At 46.0% G+C, this 26,419-nt stretch overlaps 1 protein-coding gene across 2 annotated transcripts in view; it reads right to left on the bottom strand.

The window, feature by feature from the left end:
- Positions 1-26,419, bottom strand: part of ZNF605 (zinc finger protein 605) — a 58,495-nt gene that overhangs the window by 24,147 nt on the left and 7,929 nt on the right. Inside the window, exons 2-5 of one of the 2 annotated variants that reach the window (XM_014787207.2) lie at positions 25,125-25,300; positions 17,327-17,447; positions 17,003-17,095; positions 11,155-12,940 (exon numbers count right to left, since the gene is read on the bottom strand). In XM_014787207.2, coding sequence (XP_014642693.2) covers positions 11,155-12,940; positions 17,003-17,095; positions 17,327-17,447; positions 25,125-25,300 — 2,176 coding nt within the window. Of the gene's footprint in view, positions 1-7,662; positions 12,941-17,002; positions 17,096-17,326; positions 17,448-25,124; positions 25,301-26,419 lie in introns of those variants that run through there. The other variant, XM_087423542.1, reaches the window with a different exon arrangement.

The following is a 26,419-nucleotide window of genomic DNA, read 5'->3' on the forward strand; positions in this document are numbered from 1 at the left end:
GAAAGAATTGGAATTGAATTTTACCATTCTTATCTTTAAATCTGTTAATGTGAATGTGTTAATTAATAGTAATAGATTTTCCAAAGTTAACCCACTGTTTCAATCCTAGGGTAAACTTACTTGTCACTGTTGTTTTAATATATTGCCAGATTTAGTTTGCCAAAGTTATTTTGGATTTCTTTATCAATGTTCAAAGTGAGTTTGATCTCTCTAAATATTTTGTGATAAAAGTATTCATTTGATCTAAATTTTCAGATTTTTAGTTGAGTTGTTATAGTTTCATCTAATAATTTTTCAAAACTCTGTCTTTCATTAGATATTGTTTATTGCTTATTTTTTCTCAATCAAGCTTTTTGAGAGCTTCATCATTTAATCAGCCTTTTCAAAGAATCTATTAATAATTTTGTTGATAATCTCTATTATATGTTTTTTTCTATATCAGTAATTTCTTCTCTGTCCTTTCCATTTAGCTAATTTAATTAATGTGCTGTTCTGAAATATTTCAAAGTCTGTGTTTATTTCAATATTTCAATGCCCATTATGGTAGCTCCAGCCTTTCCTTCACAACTAGCTCTGTCTCCACTTCCTCTTCAGGAGCCAGAATAGCACCTTATGCACCTGTGGGAGGCACTGCCCACCTGCTCCCCACCTGATCCAGGCTGTTTGGCTCACTCCCTGGCCGTGGCCCCTCCTTCTGGGGTCAAGTGTAAATGAGTTCAGTTGTTCCAACTGTGCCTTTCTATTAAGCATCTTTGTTTTCTCATTATTATGTAACATCAAGGATAATTATTTCATTGTTAACAAAATGACTGTTTTTCAAATTGTAAAAAAACCCATGATCATGGTATGTATATCATGTAGAAAATAGGCACATATAAAAAAGAAATTGCCTTTAATCACACTCCTCTGAGACAAGCAGTTTAAATCACGATACGTTCACTGTAGTCGCAGTTGGCTAACCACCCTCCAAATGATACAAAAACCAGTAGTTACTTTTTAAGTCAGGTTTATTGAGATATAATTTACACGAGGTAAAATTCACTCTTTTTATATCAAGTTGTGTACGTTTTGACAAACGTGTATTTGTGTACCCACCACCACAATAAAAAGCACTAGCTTTTAACATTATTTGAACCTTCTAATTATATTTACCAAAGCTTTGGAAAATGCACCCACATAATTGCCTATGGGGATGGACCAAATGACAGCAAACTGCTCACTGTCCTAAAACAGGAGCATTAACGGGGAGCAAACAAGTAACAGAAGAGGTGATCCCAAAGGAAGGGGTGTGCTGGGACCAGGCTCACACTCCCAGAGGATAAAAGGAACAGAGAAAACTAGAAAGAACAATAGATGTTCAGGTGTGAGGGTCTGATTGCAGAGCCTCAATGGAGGAGACCACTAAGGGCTGAAGCAGGAAGGGAGAGATGCCCAGGGAATGGGCCTCGGGTGGGATTCGAAAGGCAGGACAGGTTCAGATGAGAAGAGACTAGGTTTCCAAGAAGGGGCACTGGAGACTGACTGAGCAAGAGAATACTGTCAACAGTAACTTGGAAAAACTGCTGCCAACTGTGGCTGACGCTGGAGAGCCAGGCAGCAGCCTAGGACAGTGTAGCCATTCTGGCTGCTGTAACAAAACACCACAGACAGCGTGGCTTATGAACAGCAGAAATTTATTGCTCACAGTTCTGGAGGCTGGAAGTCCAAGCCCAGAGCGCCAGCACTGTCGTGTCCTGGTGAGAGCCCCTCTAGGCTGCAGACGGCTGCCTTCTCGTATCCGCATGTGGCAGAAGGGACAAGCTTGCTCTCTTGGGTGTTTTCAAAGGGCACTAATCCCAATCATGAGGGTGCTGTCCTCATGACCTCATCACCTCCAAAGGCCGACCTCCTAACACCTTCAACTTGGGGGTCAGGATTTCAACAGATGAATTTGGGGGGACACAAACATTCAGACCTCAGCAGGAATCAAGTTGGAAGAAGCTATTAAAAGTTGGGAGTAGGGGCCGGCCTGGTGGTGTAGCGGTTAAGTGTGTGCGCTCTGCTTCGGAGGCCCGGGGTTCGCAGGTTCGGATCCCGGGCGTGCACCGACGCACCGCTTGTCAAGCCATGCTGTGGTGGCATCTGATATAAAGTAGAGGAAGATGGGCACGGATGTTAGCCCAGGGCCAGTCTTCATCAGCAAAAAGGAGGAGGACTGGAATGGATGTTAGCTCCGGGCAGATCTTCCTCACACACACAAAAAAACGTTGGGAGTGGAGTGCCAGCCCTGATGGCCTAGTGGTTAAGTTCGGCACACTCTGTTTCGGTGGCCCAGGTTCGGTTCCCAGGCACGGAACCACACCACTTGCCTGTCAGTGGCCATGCTGTGACGGCAGCTCACATACAAGATAGAGGAAGATTGGCAACAGATGTTAGCTCAGGGCAAATTTTCCTCAGCAAAAAAAAAGTTGGGAGTGGAGACATGATTCTGAGGTGCAATTGAAAGATTCCTGTGGTGGAAGTGAACTAGATGGGGGGATATAGCGGAGTCCAGTCTTGCACTGGGACTCAAAGATCCACTTCCTGGCTCCCCACTGACATCTGTGTACCACCTTGGTTTCCCATCTACCCAACAGGATTCAACCAATGCTCCTAGAAGGCCCTTCCAGCTCTCCATTCAGGAGTGGGGACAATCAGCAGCAGCAGGAAGACTCACTAATAACACTTACTGAGCCCGCACTGTACATGCGGCATTCTGAGTACCTCACACTCATCTCTGCATTCAGTCCTCAGGATAAGCACGTGCAGCAGGTGCTATACTGAGGGTCTGAGAAGAGTGCCTGAGGTTGTGTGCTTAGTGACCTAGCCAGGACCTGACCCAGGCAAAGCATGCCATCGGAACCAGCACACCCCACCCTCCCTCGACTGCAGGCTACGGCAGCTGTGCAGACGAGAATCATTAGAGGGGCAGGAAGGGGAATGGACGTGCAGTTGAACACGACATACTGAAACAAGGCAGGATTTGGTTCCAGACTATACGTCAGGAAATGAGGGTTAGGAAGAGGACAGAGGTTTCTAGAATGGGAGACTGGAGGAATGTTGGTTCTAGTGACGAAATTAAGACAGAGGATTTGGGGCCGGCCTGCTGGCATTAGGTGCAAGTGGTTAAGTGCGTGCGCTCCACTTCAGTGGCCCGGGGTTTGCAGGTTCAGCTCCTGGGCATGGACCAACTCACGGCTTGTCAAGCCATGCTGTGGTGGTGTCCCATATAAAGTAGAGGAAGATGGGAATGGATGTTAGCCCAGGGCCAGTCTTCCTCAGCAAAAAAAGAGGAGGATTGGCATCGGATGTTAGCTCAGGGCTAATCTTCCTCACACACACACAAAAAAGACAGAAGGATTTGCAACTTACAAAGGGATGTTATGTGAAACAGAGATCATTTATTTCAGAATTATAAGGTCTATGTATTCAAAAAATTAAAAATAGAATGACCATACGTTCCAGCAATTCCACTGGGTATACACTCAAAAGAATTAGAAGCAGGGTCTCAGAGACATTTGCACACCCATGTTCATAGCAGCATTCTTCATAACAGCTAAAACGTGGAAGCAACCAAAGTGTCCATGGATGGAGGAATGGATAAACAAAACGTGGTCTCTCCATACAATGGCATATTATTCAGCCTTAAAAACGAAGAACATTCTGACATGTGCTGCAACATGGATGAACCTTGAGGACATTAGGCTAAGTGAAAAAAGCCAGCCCCCAAAAGACAAATAGTGTATGAGTTCACGTATATGAGGTACTTAGTGTAGTTAAACTCAGAGACAGAAAGTAGAATGGTGAGTGCCAGGGGCTGGGGGAAGGGAGATGGGGAGTTGGTGTTTAATGGAGACAGAGTTTCAGTTTCACAAGATGAAAAGTTGTGGAGATGGATGGTGGTGATGGTTGCACAGTATTACGAATGTATTTAATACCGCTGAATCGTTCACTTAAAAATGGTTAAGATGGTAAATTTTATGTTACATGTACGTTAGGACAATAAAAAAAATGGAAAAAAAAGAAGCCTATATACTATTTGTTTGTTTGTTCTTTAATTTTATTTATTTTTTCCCCCAAAGCCCCAGTAGATAGTTGTCTGTCATAGTTGCATATCCTTCTAGTTGCTGTATGTGGGACGCGGCCTCAGCATGGCCGGAGAAGCGGTGCGTCGGTGCGCGCCCAGGATCCGAACCCGGGCCACCAGCAGCGGAGCGTGCGCACTTAACAGCTAAGCCACGGGGCCGGCCCTACTATTTGTTTTTTACTTTGGTCTCGTGAAGAACCTTGGAAATAGCTAAGGCAGGTGTCATACCTACTTTGGTCAAAACTCTCTTGATTGCAAGAGAGAGAATGCAACTAAAGCAGAAAAGAAAAGTAATTAGGAAACAAACAGAAAATCCAAGGGTGGAGATAACCTGAGGGACAAGTGATCTGCACCTCAAGTGACATCATCGGGACTTTTTCCACCTGTTCATTCTCTGCTTCCTTCCAAGTTGTGGATCCTCCATTTTAGCTGAAGATAAGGGTCTCCCTGCAAGCAGGAAGGATGAACAAGAGGAGCTCCACCTTCTAGTTTTCAAACCCAGGGGGAGGCCACTTCTCCCCAGCATCCATTTACGCCATCTTGGTAAATACCCTTCTTGAGTCTCACGCCCCAAACCTGGGCACTCACTGGGGCCACAGAGAGGACACGGCTTTGACCAGGTCGGTCAGAGTCGCACTTGCTGTAAGGAGGGTGGGCCATGACCCCAGCCCCCAGGAGCAGGATAAATGGACTGGACGGACACCATAAGACCACCACAACCCCATTTTGATTTTACAGATTGGGAAATTGGAGCTCAAAACAGCTTAATTTGTCAAAAACCACAGAGTAGCAAAATGGCTGATAATGCGAATGAGGTACGCCTTTTGTGCTCCTGATCTTTTCAGACCCTCAGTCTTTCTGGCTTTAGTTGAGCTACTTGAAGAAATTGGCTGTTTTAAACAGGGATGAATACAGCGTAATTAACAGTCGTATGATAAAGAGGCTTTGTTTCTAGGGAGACCGAGGGGTTCAATCCCACTCTGCCACCCGGTGGTAGTGTGACCCTGGGTTACCAAAAAGTAGCTTAGAGTGAGTGATGAGCTAAACACTAAATGAGTCGACAGTAAAAAAATATGTAAAGCACTAAACAGAGAGCTCAACCAGCACAAGTACCCCCAGAGGTGCCACTGCGTTAACAAACGCCCATTAGATTCCTCATTCCTTCCGTCAGAAAGCCTCTCGACAAGGCAGAAGCGTGCAAGGTATCACCCATACTCAGGATTAATCAAAGCAGGGACCCGCTTGTACTGAAGCTGGTGGGTAGAAGGCAGGAAGCCCAGGACACCGGTGTCCCCTAGGCAGAGCCCTGGACATGGGGACGTGGAATCCAGGCCTGGCAGCACCAGCGACTGTGTGATCTTTGGCAGGACGCTGCCCATCTGTTTAGTGGGGATTTGGATTAGGTGAAATCTGATGGAGTTTCCAACGTTAACGTCTATGGTGCTGCCCAGACCCTCCTCTTCAGACTGCACAGGGCAGATGTGGGTAAACCTCACACACTATGCCTCATCGCTGCTTCCCTTGCAAGTTATGCTCTTGGTACAACTATGCTCTGAGATTCCTACTCTCGTGAGCCTCAGAGGATCAGGCGAGCCCCAGCCTGGTGTGTAAACAAGCAGGCCCTTTTCCCTCGAGAGGACCCCAGCCCCCAGCCGGGTGAGCGAAGGGCTGGACAGAGAGCTGACTCTTAGCAGCAACTGAACTGAGAGGAGCTCTTCTCTTCATGTTTATGACGTGTTGGAAACTGGTGAGAGTTCAGATTGAGTGTGGACACTGAGGTGGAATGGAAGCTCGAGTTCACTGCTCCAATGATCACACGCACACAGGTTAACTCCTCAAACAGTTTACTCAGTCACCATGTGGGTACAGAGCTTTTCTTTCAAACAGAGCAGAGAGGGAAGTGTCAGCAACCGGCTTGAGCTAACACAGCTGCCCTTGACCTCCACGTGCACCAGTCAGTGGAAACAGACTCGAGCCACTCCCGGAGGCCGCTGGGCACAGAGAGCAGCAGGCTGACCCTTCTCACTAGCCCTTTACCCCTCCTCGTCCGAGAACCACAGCCGGTCCCGGATCTGACGTCGCCACTTGGCACGTTCTGCTTATACAGACAGGTTATACACAGTGGGTGTGTAACTGGCGTAGGCCCGCAGAGCTGCCGGGGCCACCAAGGCTGGGGATGAACCCACACTGCTGTGGGGATGGCGGCAGCGGGAGCAGGCCAGGGCTTCAGGGCTCCGGGCACAGGACCACTCTCTCACAAGCACGGAAGCTAACCTGCTTCCCCACCTTGTGTGAGTGTGAGCTTGGTGAGCTTTCCCATAAACAATCTAATAACAGGAATGCGTTCAAACAGAATCTCAAATTACAAATGTCACCTCTGTGTGCCTCTCTTCCTGTCGTCTGACCAGCGACTGCTTCCATAGCTACGTTCTCTTTGTTGGGCACCTTTAATGACTTAGGTTTTAGATAAGTGTGGCATCCCTTGGTTTATTTAATCTTAACATTCTGAAAGTAACAGTCTCAATGACAAGATGTCAAGACTACCTGGATACAATGGGTAATAGCTGTGATCCAAGTTGCAAAGACTCCACAAAGAAAATAAAGAATTATCAGAGAGCATCACCAAATCCACAGATTTAGCCTCAGAACAAATCGACTACTTATCAAGGGACATGAGTTGATGTGGCGAGAGGGTGTGTGGTGCTGGGAGGACACTTTGCAGTGTAGAGGAAAGTGTAGACATAACCTAGCCACAGTGCCTTCTTTTGTGCTGGTTATGAGATGTTACATTGCCTGCTTCTGGGCTGCAGACAGACATCATGAGATAAAATTTTCTAAGATAATGAGAGTGAGAAGGGCTTTATTTCACTCTGCCAAATAAAGGGGGTCACGGAGAGGGCTGAGGGCGGAATCCATTTTACTCTGCTATAGATCACATAGTACTATTACAGAGAAACCACTGCAGGTAGCTGTCACGATGCTGTATTCCAATTACGATCAAATCTCAAAATACGTACTGCATTCACCAGCTAATTCCTTAAAGACAGGAGCAGAGTGATACACAAGTTTGTTAACACAGATGGCACTGCGAATGGTGCCTCCTGAAGTTACACAAAACTGAAAACCTGCATGAAGAGCTCCTTCAAAATGCAGATTGAAGTGCAAGTCCAAGGGGAAGAGAAAATACCGCTGTGTAGCCTGATAGCAATTATTTCCCTTCAACTGAGGTTTGCCAGGAGAGAATGACTGGGTGAGAGAGGATAAAGAAAGGTGACATTCTTTAGAGAGATACTTGACAAACAGCAGGGGATGGCGCTGTCAACACTGGCCTCTCTGGTAGCCCATTTCAACCTAACTTATTCTGCTTCATGAGATTCTAAGTGAAGCAACTCTGGTTTAATTTCAGAAAAGCAGATTTTCTTTCTGGCCTGGTGTTTGGGATGGGAAGTGGTGTGGAGCCTTTGAAAATGTTCTCTGTAGTAATTTTGACTACTGAAATGGAAAACCTTGTTTATGGGTTACAGACTACATGAATTATACATAATAAAAACAGAATATGCAATGAGGATATTTTAATTGCAAAGCACAATTTTTTAAAATCAGAGTACTGGGAGGTACGGTACATCATTCCTTTCTTTCTTCACTCAGTAATGGGTTATCTTCTTTCTTGTCTGTACGTATTTAACATAAATAACAATGCTTTCTTGTAAGTTGTTTGGCTAACCCAGAGGTAGCGTAAGACTTCATAAAAATTTCAGTTTCTGTTACTGAAGACGGGTTTAGTAATAACTGCAAGACCACTTGCATATGGAGCAGATGGTAACAATCTCCAGAGCCATTTACATTCGCAGCAAAACAAAACAAAAAACACAAAGAACTTTGTTACTTTGTGTCATAATTTCTACTGAACTGTTAAAACACAAAGAGAAGATATTGATATTTAGTGTAGGAAGTCTCGACAGATGTCAGTCTATGCCCTAAGGGCACATGTACCCGTAACTGATGCTCACAATTTTGTTAAACGCTCATCATTCAACACATGGCACAGAAAACAAATGGTAAACTCAAAATATTAACTCAAGGACATTTAATAAAGGGACTATTTACAGACATGTGTTCAGAATTAAGGAAACCGACCAGGCTTGGTGAAGCACCCAGCTCACGTCAGGGAGAGGGAACGTCGTTAACTGGAAGCTGAGGGTCGATGGCCATGACGAGGGTGGCCCAGCAGGAGCTGCCGTCAGCCGGGAGCACAGACGCCGCCAACAGCACGGCCCGGAAGGAGGAAGGGAGCGGTGATAAACACTCCCGCCTCTCTCCTCCCGCCCCCTCATCTCTTACCAGCACCTCCCACGTTCAAACCTAAGCAGAAACCCCCGTGAAGCCGTCCTGGGGGCCACCCTTGAGGGAGCAGAGGGAGGAGGAACAGAGGTCTGGAGAAGCAGAGGATAATCAGCACATACACAGACCCACGACACGTACAATTCCAGTCGTGCAGCTGCTATGGGTACAAGCCACCTCGAGCCCTGAGGAGACAGGGCTCTGATTCGGACGACGCAGTCTTCCAGCTGTTTTTCAAGATTCATACTTAAGTGCTATGGTTGTCATACACTTTACTCTTAAATAGATCATAACCAAAATACTTTATCATACCTTGGCTTTAAGCAGTCGTTACCTTTATAGATTTTAAAATGAGAAAAGAAACCTTTTCTATTTACCCACACATTCACCATTTCCAGAACTCATTTCCTCCTGCAGATCCAGATTCCACGTAGTATTATTTTCCTGCTGCCCAAAAACTTCCTTTAATGTTTCCTGAAAGCAGGTCTACAGGTGATAAGTTCTCCTTGATTTTGTTTTTCTGAAAAAACTCTTTTTTTGCTTTCATTTTTGAACTATGTTTTTGATGGGTAACAGAACTCTTGGTTGCAGAGGTTTTGTGTTTTTCTTTCAGGAATTTAAAGATGTGGCTCCGTCGTCTTCTAGCCTGCACAGCTTCCGCCCAGGAGCCTGAGCCATCCTTGCTCTATGACCGTGTTCTCTTTTCTTCTCGAGGTGCTTTATCACTGGTTTTCATCAACTGAACTATGATGTCCATTGGCATGATTTTCTTTACATTTCTTCTGTTTTAGGTTCTTTGAGCTTCTTGAATATGTGGAGTTATACTTTTCAGCATATGTGGAAAATTTTCAGCCATTATTTATTCAAATACTTGCTTCTGCCCTTTCTCTCTCCTCTCCTTCTGGAACTCCAGTTACACGTGGATGACACCACTGTAACAGATTTCCTCGTCTCTTCTTTTTCCCCAGTCTTTTTTGCTCTGTGTATATCACTTGGATAGTTTTTATTCTTACTCTTCAAGTTCACTGATTTTTTTTCCTATGTCTAACCTGTTCTTAATTCTATCTAGATTTTTTTTTAATTTTCAAATACTGTGGGGTTTTTTTTGTGTGTGTGTGAGGAAGATTAGCCCTGAGCTAATATCCGTGTTCATCTTCCTCTACTTTATATGTGGGACGCCTGCCACAGCATGGCTTGACAAGCAGTATGTCGGTCCGCACCCAGGATCTGAACCTGCGAACCCCGGGCTGCCGAATCGGAGCACACGAACTTAATTGCTATGCCATTGGCCGTCCCCTCAGATACTGTGTTTTTCATCCTGAGAGGTTCCATTTGGGCTTTTCAAAATATACCTTCCACTCAGGCTTCATCAAATTCATGTTTTCCTCTACTTCATATTTATAATAGCTATCTGAACATCTTTGTCTACTAATTCTAACCACTTCAGTCTTTTCTAGATCTCTTTCTATTGATTGATTTTTCTCCTGGTTACAAGTCATATTTTCCTGCTTCTTTGCCTGCCAGATGTTTCTGGATGCCAGACACTGTGGGTCCAGCATGGCTTTTAATCCAGGGTTAATTACCCTCACTAGTAAGACCATACTCTTCTGGGAATTCTACCTGATGCCCCGTGTGCTAAGTTGTTTCCACTCTGGCTGGTGGGAACATGAACTGTTGTTCCCAGCCCTGCACTGAGTTCCAGGAATCGTTCAGCCTCCTGCTCCCCAGCGCTACTTTTCCTGGTCTCAGGAAGTTTCCTTCACACACATGCAAATCAGGACTCAGCTCAAGAGGACTCCCTATAGATTCTGCAGCCCTCGGTCTGGGCAGCTCCCTCCTCTCCAGGACTTTCCCTGCACATTCTAGCTACTGTGGCCTCCCCAAATGCCAAATCAGCAATTCTCTTCAATTCAGCAAGACCCCGGTTGTTCCCTTCCCTGAAGTGCAGCCTGGAAATGGCCACCAGGCAGTAGGCTGGACAATCGTAGGGCTCAACTCACTCTATCCACCTTCTTCCAGGGATCAAAACCTGTGCTTGTTATCTGTCTAAAAACCATTATTTCATATATATTGTAGTTTCTAGCTGATTAAGGCAGGAGAGTTAATCTGGTCCTTTTTATACCACCACGGCAGAAAGCAGAAGTCTTCACATTTAAAACACATCTACCATTTAAAAACCTTTATAAAAATTTATATACAATGAACACAATTTCTTTATAAACTTACAGGATCACGCTTATGAAATTCTTGAAATTACTAGTACTCCTCAGTGAAATCTCTAATATACAGCATTCACGTTTTCTTTGTGTACATACTCTCTAGTACACTGTCATCCTTTCTCTATGAAATCTTTCATCACATTATGAGAACAGTTTTCCTCTGCTTAGGTCTTCTAAATATTTAATGAACTGTCACTTTTTACTAAAAGGTTCTGTGCTACTACAATATTGATAAGACTTCCACATTGATGAGTCATCCACGTGTCATAAGTTGTGTCTTCTGGGAGAAAGCTTTCCTATACGGTCTACTTTTTAAAAGGCTCTTTCCTTCCTGAATTCTGTCTAGGGAAACTTGCCTCCACAATGACAATTTTTTCAACAGTCACTGCACAGGGTTTCTCTCCTGTGTGTCCTCAGAAGGGCAGGAAGGCATGGCAGCTGACAGCAGGCTTCCCATACCTGCTGCACTTGCATGGCTTCTACACCGCGTGATTTCTCTGATGGATCGCAAGCTGTGACTTCCTGTTAAACGTGGTCCCACATTCAGGGCATCCATAGTATTTATCTCCTGTGTGGATTCTCTGATGCCTCATAAGGTGTGACTTTCTAGTGAAAGACTTCCCACATTCCCCACATTTATAGGGTCTCTCTCCTGTGTGAATCCTCTGATGTATAATGAGCTGTGCCTTCTCAAAGAAAGCTTTGGCACAATCACTGCATCCGTAGGTTTTCTCTCCTGTATGATTCCTCTGATGCTTAATGAGCTGCACTTTCTGAACAAAGGCTTTCCCACACTCACTGCACTCATAGGGCTTCTCCCCTGTGTGAATTCTCTGATGCCTAAGAAGCTGTGGCTTCCAGGCAAAAGCTTTCCTACATTCACTACATTCGAAGGGTTTTTCTCCAGTATGGGTTCTCTGATGATGAATGAGGCTTGACTTCTCACTGAAGGTCTTCCCACATTCACTGCACTCATAGGGTTTCTCCCCTGTGTGTGTCCTCTGATGGGATATCAGGCTTGACTTCTGGGTGAAGGCTTTCCCACATTCACTGCATTCATAAGGTTTCTCTCCAGTGTGGGTTCTCTGATGTGTTAGGAGCTGTGACTTCCCAAAGAAGGTTTTCCCACATTCAACACATCCATAGGGTTTCTCTCCTAAATGGGTTTTCTGATGTCTAATTAGCTCCGACTTCTTAAAGAAGGCTTCTTCACAATCACTGCATTGATAGTTCTTCTCTCCTGTATGAGTTATTTGATGTTTAATAAGTTGCGGTTTTCTGATGAAGGCTTCACCACACTCATTGCATTCATAGGGTTTCTCTCCTGTGTGAATCCTCTGATGCCTAATGAGGAGTGAGTTCCTGCTGAAGGCTTTTGTACACTCACTACACGCATAAGGTTTCTTCCCCGTGTGAGTCCTCTGATGAGTGACCAGCTGCGACTTCCAGAAGAAGGCTTTTCCACAATCAGCACATTCATAGGGTTTCTCTCCTGTGTGCATTCTCTGATGTGTAATGAGCTTTAATTTCTGAGAGAAAGCTTTCCCGCAGTCACTGCAGCCGTAGGGTTTCTCTATCGTGTGAGTTATCTGGTGTCTTTTAAGCTGTGACTTCCTGCTGAAGGCTTTCCCACATTCGCTGCATCCGTAGGGCTTCTCTCCTGTGTGAATTCTCTGATGTAAAATGAGCAGTGACTTCCTACTGAAAGCTTTTTGACACTCACCACACCCATATGGCTTTTCTCCCGAATGAGTCCTTTGGTGAATAGTGAGCAAGGACTTCTGGGAGAAGGCTTTCCCACATTCGCTGCATCCATAGGGCTTCTCCCCCGTGTGAGTTCTCTGATGTATAATGAGCTGTGACTTCTTGTTAAAAACTTTGCCACATTCCATGCATAAACAGACTCCTGTTTGTGTTATCCGGTTTGTAATGAGCCACGACTCCTTACTGCTGGCTTTTCTACATTTGTTGTAATCACAGTATTTTATTCCACTGTGGGGTCTATCTGGTTTGATATAGACTAATAATTTCTTATTGAGCTCATCACGTTTCTTTCTTCCACAGTTATTTTTTGGAATAAGAAAATCAAAAGGATGTTTCAAACTTTTTTCACCTGTGCCACATTTATGGAGTCTCATTCCTAAATGAACAAAGTTAGTGCTTGAATGAAATATTTTCCCAAAAACATCATATTCATGGCCTCTCTCCATACTTTTAAGTTTGTCTTGATTATCTTGGTGCCACATTTTGAGATTATTATCTAGCCAGACTTCTTCTAAAAAGGAAAAAATGAACTATACTGTGTAAATCCCTCAATTATTATGCTTATTGAATAAAATTTCTGAAATGGAGCCTAGGATCTCAGTCAAAAAAATCTCCCAAATACAATGTCTACTTATTGGGCATTGAAAATTTTAACAGAAATGAAAACAGATTTTAAAATTACAAATGTAGATAAACATGAACTTTTAAATAAGGAAAGATGAAATATACTCAAGGAACAGTGATGGTCTTCTCCATAAAAGAGACTGGAGCAATTTCCAATCAAATACTGGGGTGACTGATTACTTATTAACAACAATCTAGTGGTTATCTACTACGTGTCCAGAGTCTGATCTAGCCTGATCTCTAGATCAGAGAAGAAGACATGCAGGCGCCCCACCATCAGAGGGCTTACAGTGCAGTGAAGACAGAGACTAACCAGCACACAAAGGAACAAGACCAGCACACTGCCGAGCGCTATCAAGGAAGAAGCACCAACTAGGATGCAGAGTAAATGCAGGATATCAACCTGCCATCTGAAAGATGAGAAACATTAGTTTTCGGTACTATCATTACATTTAAAAAACATCTCATTCAAGATCATCACCTGAAGCACTGAAATCAGTAACTTCCCCATCATTAGAGCTACTTTTTGGAATTACCTGAGGGTTCTCCAGAGCTCAGCATCAACTTGACATTTTAACTGAATTTAGAATCTATATGTAATGCTATCAATGGACATTATTCCAAACCACAAGAATTCTTTGTATAACGTTAGGACAGATTTTTTTCTTACCCTGTAAGTACATTTGTTTGTGATTTCCACAATATGACCATTTATGGATATTTTACAATGATCTTTTAAAGGTGTGTTCACTTTATGATGATACTCTTTACTAGCAATTGTGGGGTAATACTCCTGAGAAGTTCTCTGCAAGATGAAAGATTTGGCAAGATCTCAAATTTAAGGCAACTATTCCTTTTCTGCAGGATAATTTTTTTGGGGGAAAAAAAGCCTCATCTAATTCTCAGACATATCAGAATTTCAGAGGAAGAACTGCCAGAGCTGCTGATACGGAGGAAGATGAAAGGATTCAGTGTGTTGAACTACGTGAGTGGAGAGGACCGTTCTATTCATTGAGATGAAAATGACTGTGGAGAGAAGTGTGGAGATTAAATGCCAGAGTCATATGTAGAGATAAAAGGTTTGAGACTCACCCAAAGAGTTTACAAAAAATTGTTTCACGAAATGTGAGAGTAAATAAAATAAATATTTTAAATTAAAATCAATTCAAGAAATAAGATTAAGATATATATCCAAATTAATATCTTAAATGATATAAAACAATATTGAAGTAGTTCAACTGTATCAAAGTCTTTAAGAAAAAAAAAATCATGATTTTGGAGAACAAGTGGACCATCCTTCATGGTGTATCTTAGGCAGGGGACAGGTGTATTGGAGAACAAGTGGACCACCCTTCACGGTCTATCTCAGGCAGGGGACAGGTGCATTGGGAACAAGTGGACCACCCTTCACGGTGTATCTCAGGCAGGGGACAGGTGCATTGGGAACAAGTGGACCATCCTTCACAGTGTATCTCAGGCAGGGGATAGGTGCATTGGGAACAAGTGGACCATCCTTCACAGTGTATCTTAGGCAGGGGACAGGTGTATTGGGAACAACTGGACTGTCCTTCTCAGTGTATCTTAGGCAGGGGACAGGTGCATTGGGAACAAGTGGACCATCCTTCACGGTGTATCTCAGGCAGGGGACAGGTGCATTGGGAAGAAGTGGACCATCCTTCACAGTGTATCTTAGGCAGGGGACAGGTGTATTGGAGAACAAGTGGACCGTCCTTCACAGTGTAGCTTAGGCAGGGGACAGGTGCATTGGGAACAAGTGGACTGTCCTTCATGGTGTATCTTAGGCAGGGGACAGGTGACTGGGAACAAGTGGACCGTCCTTCACAGTGTGTCTTAGGTAGGGCCAGGTGCATCCCCACCTCTCTGTTCCTGTTACACTCTAGTCTGTTCTGCCCTCATTTCACTCTCTTTTTCAAACTGATATTTCTACTTCCAGTCTTGCTCCCTCCCAATTCTAGTCTCCAGACAGGAGCCAGGAATCTAGAAAATGTTATCAGGCCTTTTTACCCCCTTGCTTAAAAACCCTTTGATAAATTCACACTTCACTGTGGCTTGCATGTGCTAGCCTGCCTTCTCGACTCCCTCTCTCAACACTCTTGCTCACTGCCCTCAGCCACACTGGATTCCCTACCCTTCCTTTCATCCCAAAGGCCTTTCTGCTAACGACCTTTGCGCCTGCTGTTCTTTCTATGTGACACGCTATTCCCAGCTTCCAGCATGCCTAGCTCATTTAAAGCTAAACATCATCTTAGGGCACACTAACAAATACCCTGTTCTTCACGGTACCTACCAAACAGGTAACCATCCGACTTCTGTCTCTCCCACTAGAATGGAAGCCCGAGGGCAGGGAACAGGCTTATATTTTTCACTGAGGAACCTCCACTACATGGCACCTAACCAGCCCTCAATCCCTGTAGGATAAATACTGTTCACTTATCACTTAACTTCTAAAGCAGTCCCTTTCTGTATCACTGACCTTGATAATTAACTTTGCAATTTAACACAAATGTTTCAAGTTCAAATACTGAATTATTGAATATTTTATAGTTTTATATTTTCTTCTACATTTAAAATTCTCTGGTCCTGCAAGGTTATTTCATGACTCTTATTCTCTCTCATTCCACATAATAGCAGTGGTTCTAAACTAATGGTTCTAAACTACAGCTACCCAGAGCTCAAAATCCATGTGAATGGTGCCTAGACATCTATAATCTGAAATATTTCCCAAGGAAAGCTGACACACTTGCTTAAATGAAAAGCTTTGTACTAAAGAAATATTTGATAAATAAGAAAGATCCTGCATTACCTGGGCCCATACAACCAATTAATGAAATATTTAATAATTACACACCATAAATTCCACAAAGAACAAGCAAAATAAGTTACCTGCCATCTTTCTATGTGGGGAAGAACCTTAAGACCTAACCAGTTAAGGAATTCCCGATATTGTCTGATCAGGCCTGGGTTCCTACAGAACAATGCCAACTGGGGAGAGATCTCAGAAAAGGCTGAGTGAAGGAACATTCACTGGAGGTGGAAAAAGAGCTCAAACTGAAGAGAGGGACAGTGTCTACACAGGGAAAGCATACTATAACCAAAGGCTCATGTGCAGAGAAAAATCTACGACAGACCTGAAGAAGAAACTAGTTCAAGTGGAGTTAACCACGACCTTGGGCACAGGAAAAAACTGGGTAGATAAGATGTTGCCATACCATGAGGTTCTTCAATGTAAATGGAGTTAAAATATCACAGAGCAGGTGGCAGGGGTCTTACACCCGGCAGACTATCTGATGGGATAAATGAGAAGCCTGAGAGGCACCACAAGGATGCACTGGAGACTGAATGCAAAGTTCTCAGTCTGCACAGAGGCAGGGAAGAGACAGAACCTCTCACCTGTAAGGTATTTGATTTTTATTCTCTATCCATGGATTCACCTTCTATTCTCTGTAGGTTTAAAACAGAAATCTGAGAAATTAGAGGGAGGAAAAAAATAAAGGAAACTCAAAAGTAATCAGTGTCACCTAAAATGAGCAAAATTTATGAATTCTTAAAGAGGAGGAAAGAAGCCTACCTCTCCAGGTTGGACTGGGGCAGGAGAAACAGACAAGGAGACTGAGGAAGCTAAGAAGAACCATCTTATCCAAGAAAGCAAGGTCCTAAATGACTGGCCATCAACCTGTGCCATCGTAGAGGCAAGAGCGGGCGTATTTCACCATCAGCTCCACACAGAGGGGATGCACCCTGACACGGGGAACAGGACCCAGAGTACAGTAAAAATCACAACGAGCTCATGTCACCAGTCTTGAGGGGACTCTAAAGATTTAGGAACTTTAAACACAGTTTTATAAATAACATTTCAAAAGTGCCAACCCACCGTCAGAAACCTGAGATTTAACTTTCCCCGTGTGCCTCACTCCTGATTACTTCTCACCTGGAAAGTTCTGACTTAGGGTTTCTTCACCCATTATCCACGGCCCTTCTTGCTCCAGCTTCAAAACTGCATCAGGTTTGAAAATTTGATAACCTGTTAATTGAAAATACAGAGGACTTGGACCCAGTTGCTTAGGCTGAGGGACCCTTAAACATGAAGCATATTTTACTACAAAGGCTATAAAACAAAGCAAGTGAAAAAAAGTCTTTCAATTGGGTATAGAAATCAAAGAATCTTTGACATCTGAAACTTAAATCTAAAATCGGTCAACATCTTAGAGGCCCTCAGTTACCGGCACACTCTGTTATATAAGAACGTCCTTACCCAAGAACACCAGGTTGCTGTAGTTCTCCCGCATCACGTCTCTGTACAGGTTCTTTTGAGCAGGGTCTAGTAGCTGCCACTCCTCCAACGTGAAGTCCACAGCCACGTCCTCAAACGATATCTAGAAAAGCACAACCCTGTTAAGTTTGAGCTGGTTCTCATTGTGGAATACACACTCTTCTCTGGAGTGGTAGGTGGCCTCGAAGTCGGCCCAATGCTCTCTAACTCCTGGTGTTCACGCTTTCGTGTAGTCCTCCCCTCTTAAATCAGGCTGGGCTTACTGACTCACTTCCCCTGAACAGAATGGGGCAGAGGTGAGGGGTGTCACTTTTTTTTTTTTTTTTAATTTTATTTATTTATTTTTCCCCCAAAGCCCCAGTAGATAGTTGTATGTCATAGTTGCACATCCTTCTAGTTGCTGTATGTGGGACGCAGCCTCAGCATGGCCGGACAAGCAGTGCAACGGTGCACGCCCGGGATCTGAACCCGGGCCGCCAGCAGCGGAGCGTGCGCACTTAACCGCTAAGCCACGGGGCCAGCCCGGGGGGGGGGGGGTGTCACTTTTAAGAGTAGGTTATAAAAGGCTGGGACTTCCCTCTTGGGAACCCTTCACGCAAAAGGCAAAAGAACCAGCTGCTGTGCTGGGAGGCAGCCCTGTGGAGAAGCCCATGAGGCAAGGCACTGAGGCCTGCCAACCCCCACGTGAGTGAGGGAGGAAAGGGACCATCTCCCCACTGCACCCTGAGGTGACCACGGCCTTCTCAACATCTTTTTTTTTTTTTTGTGAGGAAGATCAGCCCTGAGCTAATATCCATGCCAATCTTCCTCTTTTTGCTGAGGAAGATCGGCTCTGAGCTAACATCTATTGCCAATCCTCCTCCTTTTTCCCCCTTTTTCTCCCCAAAGCCCCAGTAGATAGGTGTATGTCATAGCTGCACATCCTGCTAGTTGCTGTATGTGGGACACGGCCTCAGCATGGCCGGAGAAGTAGTGCGTTGGTGCGCGCCCAGGATCTGAACCCGGGCCGCCAGTAGCGGAGCGTGCGCACTTAACTGCTAAGCCATGGGGCCAGCCCCTCAACATCTTGATTACGGGGTCGTGTGAGACCCTGAACCAGAACCACATGGGCAAGCAGCTGGCAGATTCCTAACCCAGAGAAACTGTGAGATAAATGTTTGTGTTTTCAGCCACTGAGGTTTGGGGTAATTTGTTATATAGCAATGGATAACTAATATAATATCCTAATCTTGCATTCCACTTTGAGAGAGAAACAAAAACGTTATTAAAATATTTATCATTATGAATTCATTCATCTATCCACCCATCTATCCACTGAATAAGAAATTGGAATTAGAGAAGGAAGTGCCCCGGGTATTTGGGAACAATTCTTAGCTGAGCAGGGTAAGACCTTCGGCATGCCCGGCCTCTACCTGCTAAATGACAGCAATATTTCTCAGTCACTGTCAAAACCAAAACCACATCACCTCCCTCCGGGGTGGTTCTGCTCCCAAGTTGGGACAACTAGCTATAGCTCTAGAACACACATATTGAGCAATTAAGGTTCTCGGAACTGTAACAGAAATACAAAGATGAGTAGAAAAAAATCATGTTCTCAAATACTTTTCAGTCTTTCCAGGCCAGAGGCAATAAGGTGTTACAGAGGCCACAAAACAAGTGCGTACAGGGTCCAGGGGCAAAAGGCAAAGGAACCAGAGCCCCAAAAATGATTTGGAGAACAATATGCTGCAGGACGCACGCTGCCTGATTTCAAGACTTCCTACAAGGCACGGTATTCAAGACAAAGTGGCATTAGTGAAAAGATAAATACGTAGGTGAATGGAACAGAATAGAGAGCCTAGAAATAGACCCCTACAAATATGCTCAGGTGATTTTTGACAAAAGTACAAAAGCAATTCCTTGGAGAAAGGAGTCTTTTCAACAAATGATGCTGGAACAAGTGTATACCCATAAGCAAAAAATAAACCTCAACACATACCTCATACCTTGCTTAAAAATTAACCTGAAATGGATCACAGACCTAAATGTAAAACATAAAACTATAAAGTTTCTAGGAGAAAACCTGCATGAACCTGGGTTTGGCAATGAGTTTTCAGATAAAACCGAACACGTGATCAATTTAAGAAAAAAATTAATAAATTGGACTTTTTCAAAATTAAAATTTTTTTCAGGGTGAAGGAACATTAAGAGAAAGAAAAGACAAGGCACACACTATGAGAAAATATTTGCAAATCTGAGAAAGCACCTGTATCCAGAATATATAAAGAACTCTTAAAACTCAACAATAAGAAGATAAACCACACCATTAAAAAATGGGCAAAAGATCTTAATACACATTTCACCAAAGAAGATGCATAGATGGAAAATGAACGTGTGAAAAGATGTTCAGCAGTATTTGTCAACAGGGAAATGGAATTAAAATTATAATGAGACACTATTACATACCTACAAGAATGGCTAAAATTAAAAAGAAAAACTGACAAAGAGGATGCAAAGCAACAGCAACTCTCATTCATTGATGGTGGGAATGCAAAACGGTACGTGACTTTGGAAGACAAATTTGGCAGCTTCTCATAAAGCGGAACGTAGACCTACCTATGACCCAGCAATCCCACTCCTGGATATTTACCTAAGTAAACGGAGAACTTACGCTCACCTGAGAAATTATGCTCAAATCTGTATGCAGATGAACACAACTGCTAAACACTGGAAGCAGCCAAGGTGTCCTTCAAAAGTGAATGGATAAGCAAACGGGTGCGTCTCTACAATGGGATAGTACCCAGTGATAACCACTCAGCAACAAAAACAACAAACTGACACGAACAACATGGACGCACGTCGAAGATATGAGAGAGAGAAGCCAGGATCGAAAGGTCATATGCTTATAACAACTCCTTTGTATGACATTCTGGGAAAGGCAAAGCTGTAGTGACAGAGAATAGGTCAGCCATCAGGGGTTAGGGACGAGGGAAGGCGAGACTCAGGGAGCTTGTCTGGAGATGGAACTGTTCCGAGTCCTGCCTGTGATGTTAATCACATGAATTTATACACGTCTTAAAACCCATACAAGGGGGGCTGGCCCCGTGGTGTAGCGGTTAAGTGCGTGCATTCCGCTGCTGGTGGCCCGGGTTCGGATCCCGGGCATCGCACCGATGCACCACTTGTCAGGCCATGCTGTGGTGGCATCCCATATAAAATGCAGGAAGATAGGCACAGATGTTGGCCCAGGGCCAGTCTTCCTCGGCAAAAAAAGAGGAGGATTGGCATGGATGTTAGCTCAGGGCTGATCTTCCTCAAAAAAATAAAATAAAATAAAATCCATATGAGGAGTCCAGCTCCTAGTTAACAAGGATTTTTCAGACCCAACCACAGGTAATCACAAAGGCTGTACCTGGCAGGCCTCACGGGGGAAGCCGCCCTCCCCACAGACTTGGTGCATGGCCTGTGCACCGGAGGCTCCGAAGGACTATTATTCTGGTCCCCATTACTGAATGTGCCATTGGTATTGACATATTGTCTATGAACACCCCTGTGAGCCTTTGCCCCCAAGCCCTGACGGGAACTGCCACAATCAGGGCCATTATAGAGGGGCATATAGAAGACTGTGCACCTACGTGCCTCATGGACCACAGCTAATACCACAGACAAGCCTCAGACTGGCATAAAAAACGAGCCCCTCTGTAGGGATGAGGCACTTGGATAAAATTAGTTCTGCTCCTAATAAGCTTGTTGTTACCCATGTGAATGCTCACCAAAAAGGCCCCTCTGCTGACCAAGGAAACAAAGTCAGCCGAGCACGCCTGTCAGCTACACATGGAGACCAGAACTGCCTCCACCCAGAGCAAGCAGCTATGCAACTGGACACCTCTTGCATCCACGAGAGGATGGTCCGTGGAGATCAGATACTGTCCTAGATTGGGCCTACGCACATGTGCTGCCACTGTCATCAGAAGATGCTGAAACAGCCTGGGAAAGCTGTCTGGCCTTCTAGACGCTGGCCACGGCTAAAATTACTGCCCAGGGACAGGTTCCCCTGCCAAGAGGCCAGGACGTTCTTGACAGGTGGATTTCACTGGGCTTCTTGTCCTGTCCAGATGGTTTTGCTGCACCATGACTGCAGCTGACACTTTCTTGGGGTTTGGCATAGCCATCTCCGGGGTTCCACCAACTCGGGCCACAGAGTCCAGGCCTCCAAGACCACACTTGCTTCCTGTTCAGGTTTCCTGAATTCACTGCATCTGCTAACAGCCCCAGATTTGCCACGGGGCTGAGAGAGTGTTTTAATGGGCAGTTAAGGACAGACTTAAGTGGCCGATGGGAGGGGTCAAGATAACCCAGCCTGGATTACACAGCTCAGAAGAGCAGCCTGAGGCCCCCTGCAGCAGTTCCCCAAAAGGCACTTCTCACTGGGGTCCCAGTGAGAAGACACGCTGTCTTCAATTATATGTCCTCCTTTTACAGTCACTGAACCTCAGCTCCATGGGGGACACTATGAGAGCCTTCCATCCCCTAGGACTCCTTCCTGAAGACTCAATGAATGGGAGATTACATAAAGCCATTTTAAAATCTTTTGAAAATTCAGGAGTTTTTGCTAACCAATTCTTAAACATGATGTGTTTTCCTGGTTGTTATATAAAAATATCTGTCCCTCTTGCATACAATCTTTCCAGACAAAGGGTCTGGATGAAAACAGATGATTTTTTTTTAAAGTTTTGATTACTAAATGGGAGAAACTGATAACAACAGAAAAAGAAAAGAAAACCCAGCACCTTGGGAGGATGGGGGAGGGGGAGACATTAATGATCTTTGTTCTTCAGACCTGCTCCTGAAGCTTTTCCCTCCTCCTGGAAAAAACCAAAAAGCAGAAGAAACCACCCCAGCTCTGCTGCCTTTCCAGGCTCCTGTGATCGCTCTGGATTTAGACTGACTGCTGAGCCAACAAAGCACCTTCCCCACAGGCCGACTCTGGGACAGCAGAGGGACTTCCTGACGGGCCACCGAGGGACAGCAGAGGGACTTCCCCACGGGCCAACTGCAGGACAGTAGAGGGGCCTCCTGACAGGCCCACCGAGGGACAGCAGAGGAACTTCCCAATAGGCCGACTCGGGGACAGCAGAGGAACCTTCCCGACGGGCCCACCAAGGGACATCAGAGGGGCCTCCCGACGGGCCCACCGCAGGACAGCAGAGGGGCCTCCCGACAGGCCCACCGAGGGACAGCAGAGGGGCCTCCCGACGGGCCCACCGAGGGACAGCAGAGGGGCCTCCTGACGGGCCCACCGAGGGACAGCAGAGGGGCCTCCTGACGGGCCCACCGAGGGACAGCAGAGGAACTTCCCAATAGGCCGACTCTGGGACAGCAGAGGAACCTTCCCGACGGGCCCACCACAGGACAGCAGAGGGGCCTCCTGACAGGCCCACCGAGGGACAGCAGAGGGGCCTCCCGACGGGCCCACCGAGGGACAGCAGAGGGGCCTCCCGACGGGCCCACCGCAGGACAGCAGAGGGGCCTCCCGACGGGCCCACCGAGGGACAGCAGAGGGGCCTCCCGACGGGCCCACCGAGGGACAGCAGAGGGGCCTCCCGACGGGCCCACCGAGGGACAGCAGAGGGGCCTCCCGACGGGCCCACCGAGGGACAGCAGAGGGGCCTCCCGACGAGCCCACCGAGGGACAGCAGAGGATGGCCTCAGCTCCTACACTTTCCAGGCAGAAGATCCCAGATGTTGTCCCCATCTAAGAAAGTGTGGACTAATAAGCTGAGGTCGTGAACAAAAAATGGTTTGGAACTAACTGGCCAGGCAGTCCCTCTACAACCAAGGACGAAACTAAATTACTCAGACTGGATTAAAACACCGGGGCAACAGGGCCACAATGGAAAGCCATGCTGGGGCCCTGTTAACCCAACTGCCTGATTAAAGTCTGCCTGGGTGCCCTAACTCCGTCAGTTCTTTGTTTCTAGGAGGACCGCACATGCCCTCTGGGACTGCACTTCTGATGTGTGTACCCCAACAATCATCGTGACACTGTCTCACCCTGGAAGGCGTCGAGGCCAGTTTCCACTTACTGGCCAGAGCTGTGCTGTGCCTAATCGACGCCTTGTGCCAGGCCAAAAAGATTCATATAGAAACCTGAGAAGCCTCCTAATGGGCTGAGGAATCTTTTCCTGACTCAGAAACTGTCGAGACCACATTCAGTCCTGCAGGCAGGCCTGATCACCCCGCGTGGAGTGGTCTCATCAGGGCCCTGTCCGCTGCTGCCTCAGATTAATTACCTGGCTCCTGTCACAGCCCCTCAAGTCTGACCTGTTCGAGTCCATGATGGGGTAGCCTGCTCCTTGCAAAGGTCTTGAAAGATAAGGGGTGGAGTTGAGAAGTCTGGCTCCTGGTTAGCTGCCCTCCCCACACCGGACCTGGGACACCTGTGCCCCGCAGGCTCTGAAGAAGCTGCAGTCAAGGACTCAGGCCCCCTGGCCAGTCCTGATCTTGCGCACCCCAGGTCTCTTTATCTGAGGCCTTTGGCAGAGAGCTTTCTCAGATGCCTCTGCCAAGACCTCCTTATGGGGGGCAGAGGGGAACCCTGAAGACACTTTCCCCACTCTGACTCAGAACCCAGTACTCCTGGCCCTTCCCCCCATCCTGACCCCAGGGACCATACAACTGCCAGAGCCTCATTCCTCGTGTTCCCTGGGCAGTGAACAACCTCCACGTCCATGCTGATCTACCTGACCCTTGACCAGTGTGCTCCTCCATGGGGAACCGCAACAGGGGTCGGCATTCTTGATGGTACCATTGCAGCAAACAATTCAGGCTCCACTGTGACTTTCACTTTGGCTGTTGCTTTAATCAGCTACTCTGACACCTGGCAGCTCAGCTCTCTCTCAGCTCAGCTGAGCTCGACATAGCACTTGACATCAAAAAAGGGGAAGTCAATGTTGCCGCATACCAGTTTAAACAATAAAATTTTTAAAAGAAAGGAAAGAACAGAGGGAGGGAAGGAGAGAAGAGAGGTTAGCTGGGTGGATAGGAATTGCTCTGAAAGGTGCAGTCCTTTTCTTCAGCCAAGATAGTAAGGAAATAGAGGTTAGGACTAGAAGTAATAGGAACAAAAGGCAGATACCCTCATGCCCAGCTTTTGCCAACAGAAGCAAAAACATTCCATCTAAAATGTACCAAAATTCCAACTGACAGGATGGTTATGGGGGCCATTTGAAGGTTTTGTAATGATCAATCCAGGCCCACTTGTCCCCATCCTAACTAACTGTGTGTTCTGAGTTCTCCCTTAGCTTACACCGAGGAATTCGGTAAGAAGCAGCTCGAGGAAATATGTTCATTTATTGCAGGGCTTATGTATTACAGTGTTGCTATTTAGGACTTTGTCCACTATATCATCTACATAAATAGCTATCAAAATGTTTTCTTGATATGCAGTTGTCAGGAAATGTTTGCTTTGACTGAGCAACTGGTCTGCTTTCTGACAGAGGAACCCCTGTGACTATTCCTGTTTCCCTTTCTGATACGTGTTCTGGGGACACCTGGGGAAGCTCACAGCTCCTCTCCAACAGTGAAGGAGGACCTCATTTCTTATCTCTCTGGCTTCCACTTTAAGGCTCTTGCATGATTCTATAATACACTCGGTGCTTCTTTTGACATCCTTCCCAAGTTTCTATTTTCTCTGATTATGACTTAAATGTATTTAGACCTTTCCTGTTGGTTGCAGGCGTTCTCTAAGCCTCGTCACATCCACAGAAGAAAACTGCTGGAGGGTAAACAAATAACTCACCTGTGAGGTGATCATTTTCTGCTGCTCTTGGGAAATCTGTTCTGTGACTTCCCTCTGTCCTGAGGCTCTGGACAAAGGCCTCTGGCAAACGCTCTTTAAACTGAGAAGGCACCCCCAGTCCTGAGGCCTCTTCTTCCTTATCTCCCACGAGTTATCTTGTTCCCGAGAGCCATAGCCTGGAGATGCAGTGGGAATTGTATTTTAGATGATGTAACTAATTTGGGAACTTAAATCTTGGTTCTCTTCTGGGAACTCAGATGAGTTGTTTGCTAGACTCAAATCAGGCCTAGCGGGGGAGAAGCAGGATGGAATGTCAGCTGCGGGCACGTCTCCGTTGAGCCTGACTCTATCTGGGCCAGCTCTGCTCCCACAGTGCACTCTGCAGCCCTGGTCTCCACCTGTAACTGCCAGACTGAAGCCACTCGCCTCACTGGTTCAACCACACACTCCCAGGGGAGCACCACCACACCACACTGCTCTGCAGACACATCACCAAAGACTGGAAATACAGTCCTGGCTCACTCACTCTGCAGCAACATTTCCTGGGGGCACTTAAATGAAATTACTTGCTATAGAGTAAAATGCAACTCATTTCTATGCAGGATGGTTAAGAGAAAAACGCTTTTAGATCAAGATGGTCAAGTAGCCTGGGGTGCTGGCTCTCTACTCCAAAACCAGCCCTGGAGCAAGAGGAAAGCACAGATCAGAGGAACTACAGAAACAGCACCAAGAAGAGGAGCAGACGCTGCGGGAGACTGAGGCTGTGGTGAAGCTGAGTGCTCGCAGGCGGGTTTGCCACGAGCGGGGCGGCCACAGCCTAGAGCTTATGGCAGGAGAAGAGAGGCCCAAGGAAACCTTTCATGTTGCTTCTTCCTCAGCTCAGGTTGGGAGGAATACTGCCCGCCCCTCCCCTCAGAATCAGCAGGAACAGCCCAGGCCACCGGTTCCCAAGGGGAAACCGAGGCAGATCTAAATCTCTGCTGAGTTAAGGAATCACGGACATGGCAAGGGCTGCCTTTGGGCATTTACTCACCTCCCACCTCCCCTCTGCACCCCAAGGACACTGCTGCACAGCCTGCTTCCTTCTGAGGGCCTCTGATCCCTGACCGGAGGAGCTGCTTGGAGGGGTGGTGGGACAGGGGGCTGTCCCAGTGGGTCTGTCCATAAGGGCCACACTGTTGGCCCTGGGGCCCCTTCCCTCCCCTTTGCTTCAAAGTCCTGGCCTCAGCCCTCCCCGGATGCAAATTACCAGAGTGTGCAGGATAGTATCCAACACCTTTAGGTGAATATGAGCT

The sequence above is a fragment of the Ceratotherium simum genome, chromosome 35 (genome assembly GCF_057802395.1).
Source record: "Ceratotherium simum simum isolate JZ-2026a chromosome 35, ASM5780239v1, whole genome shotgun sequence".
NCBI classification, from domain to species: Eukaryota; Metazoa; Chordata; class Mammalia; order Perissodactyla; family Rhinocerotidae; genus Ceratotherium; species Ceratotherium simum.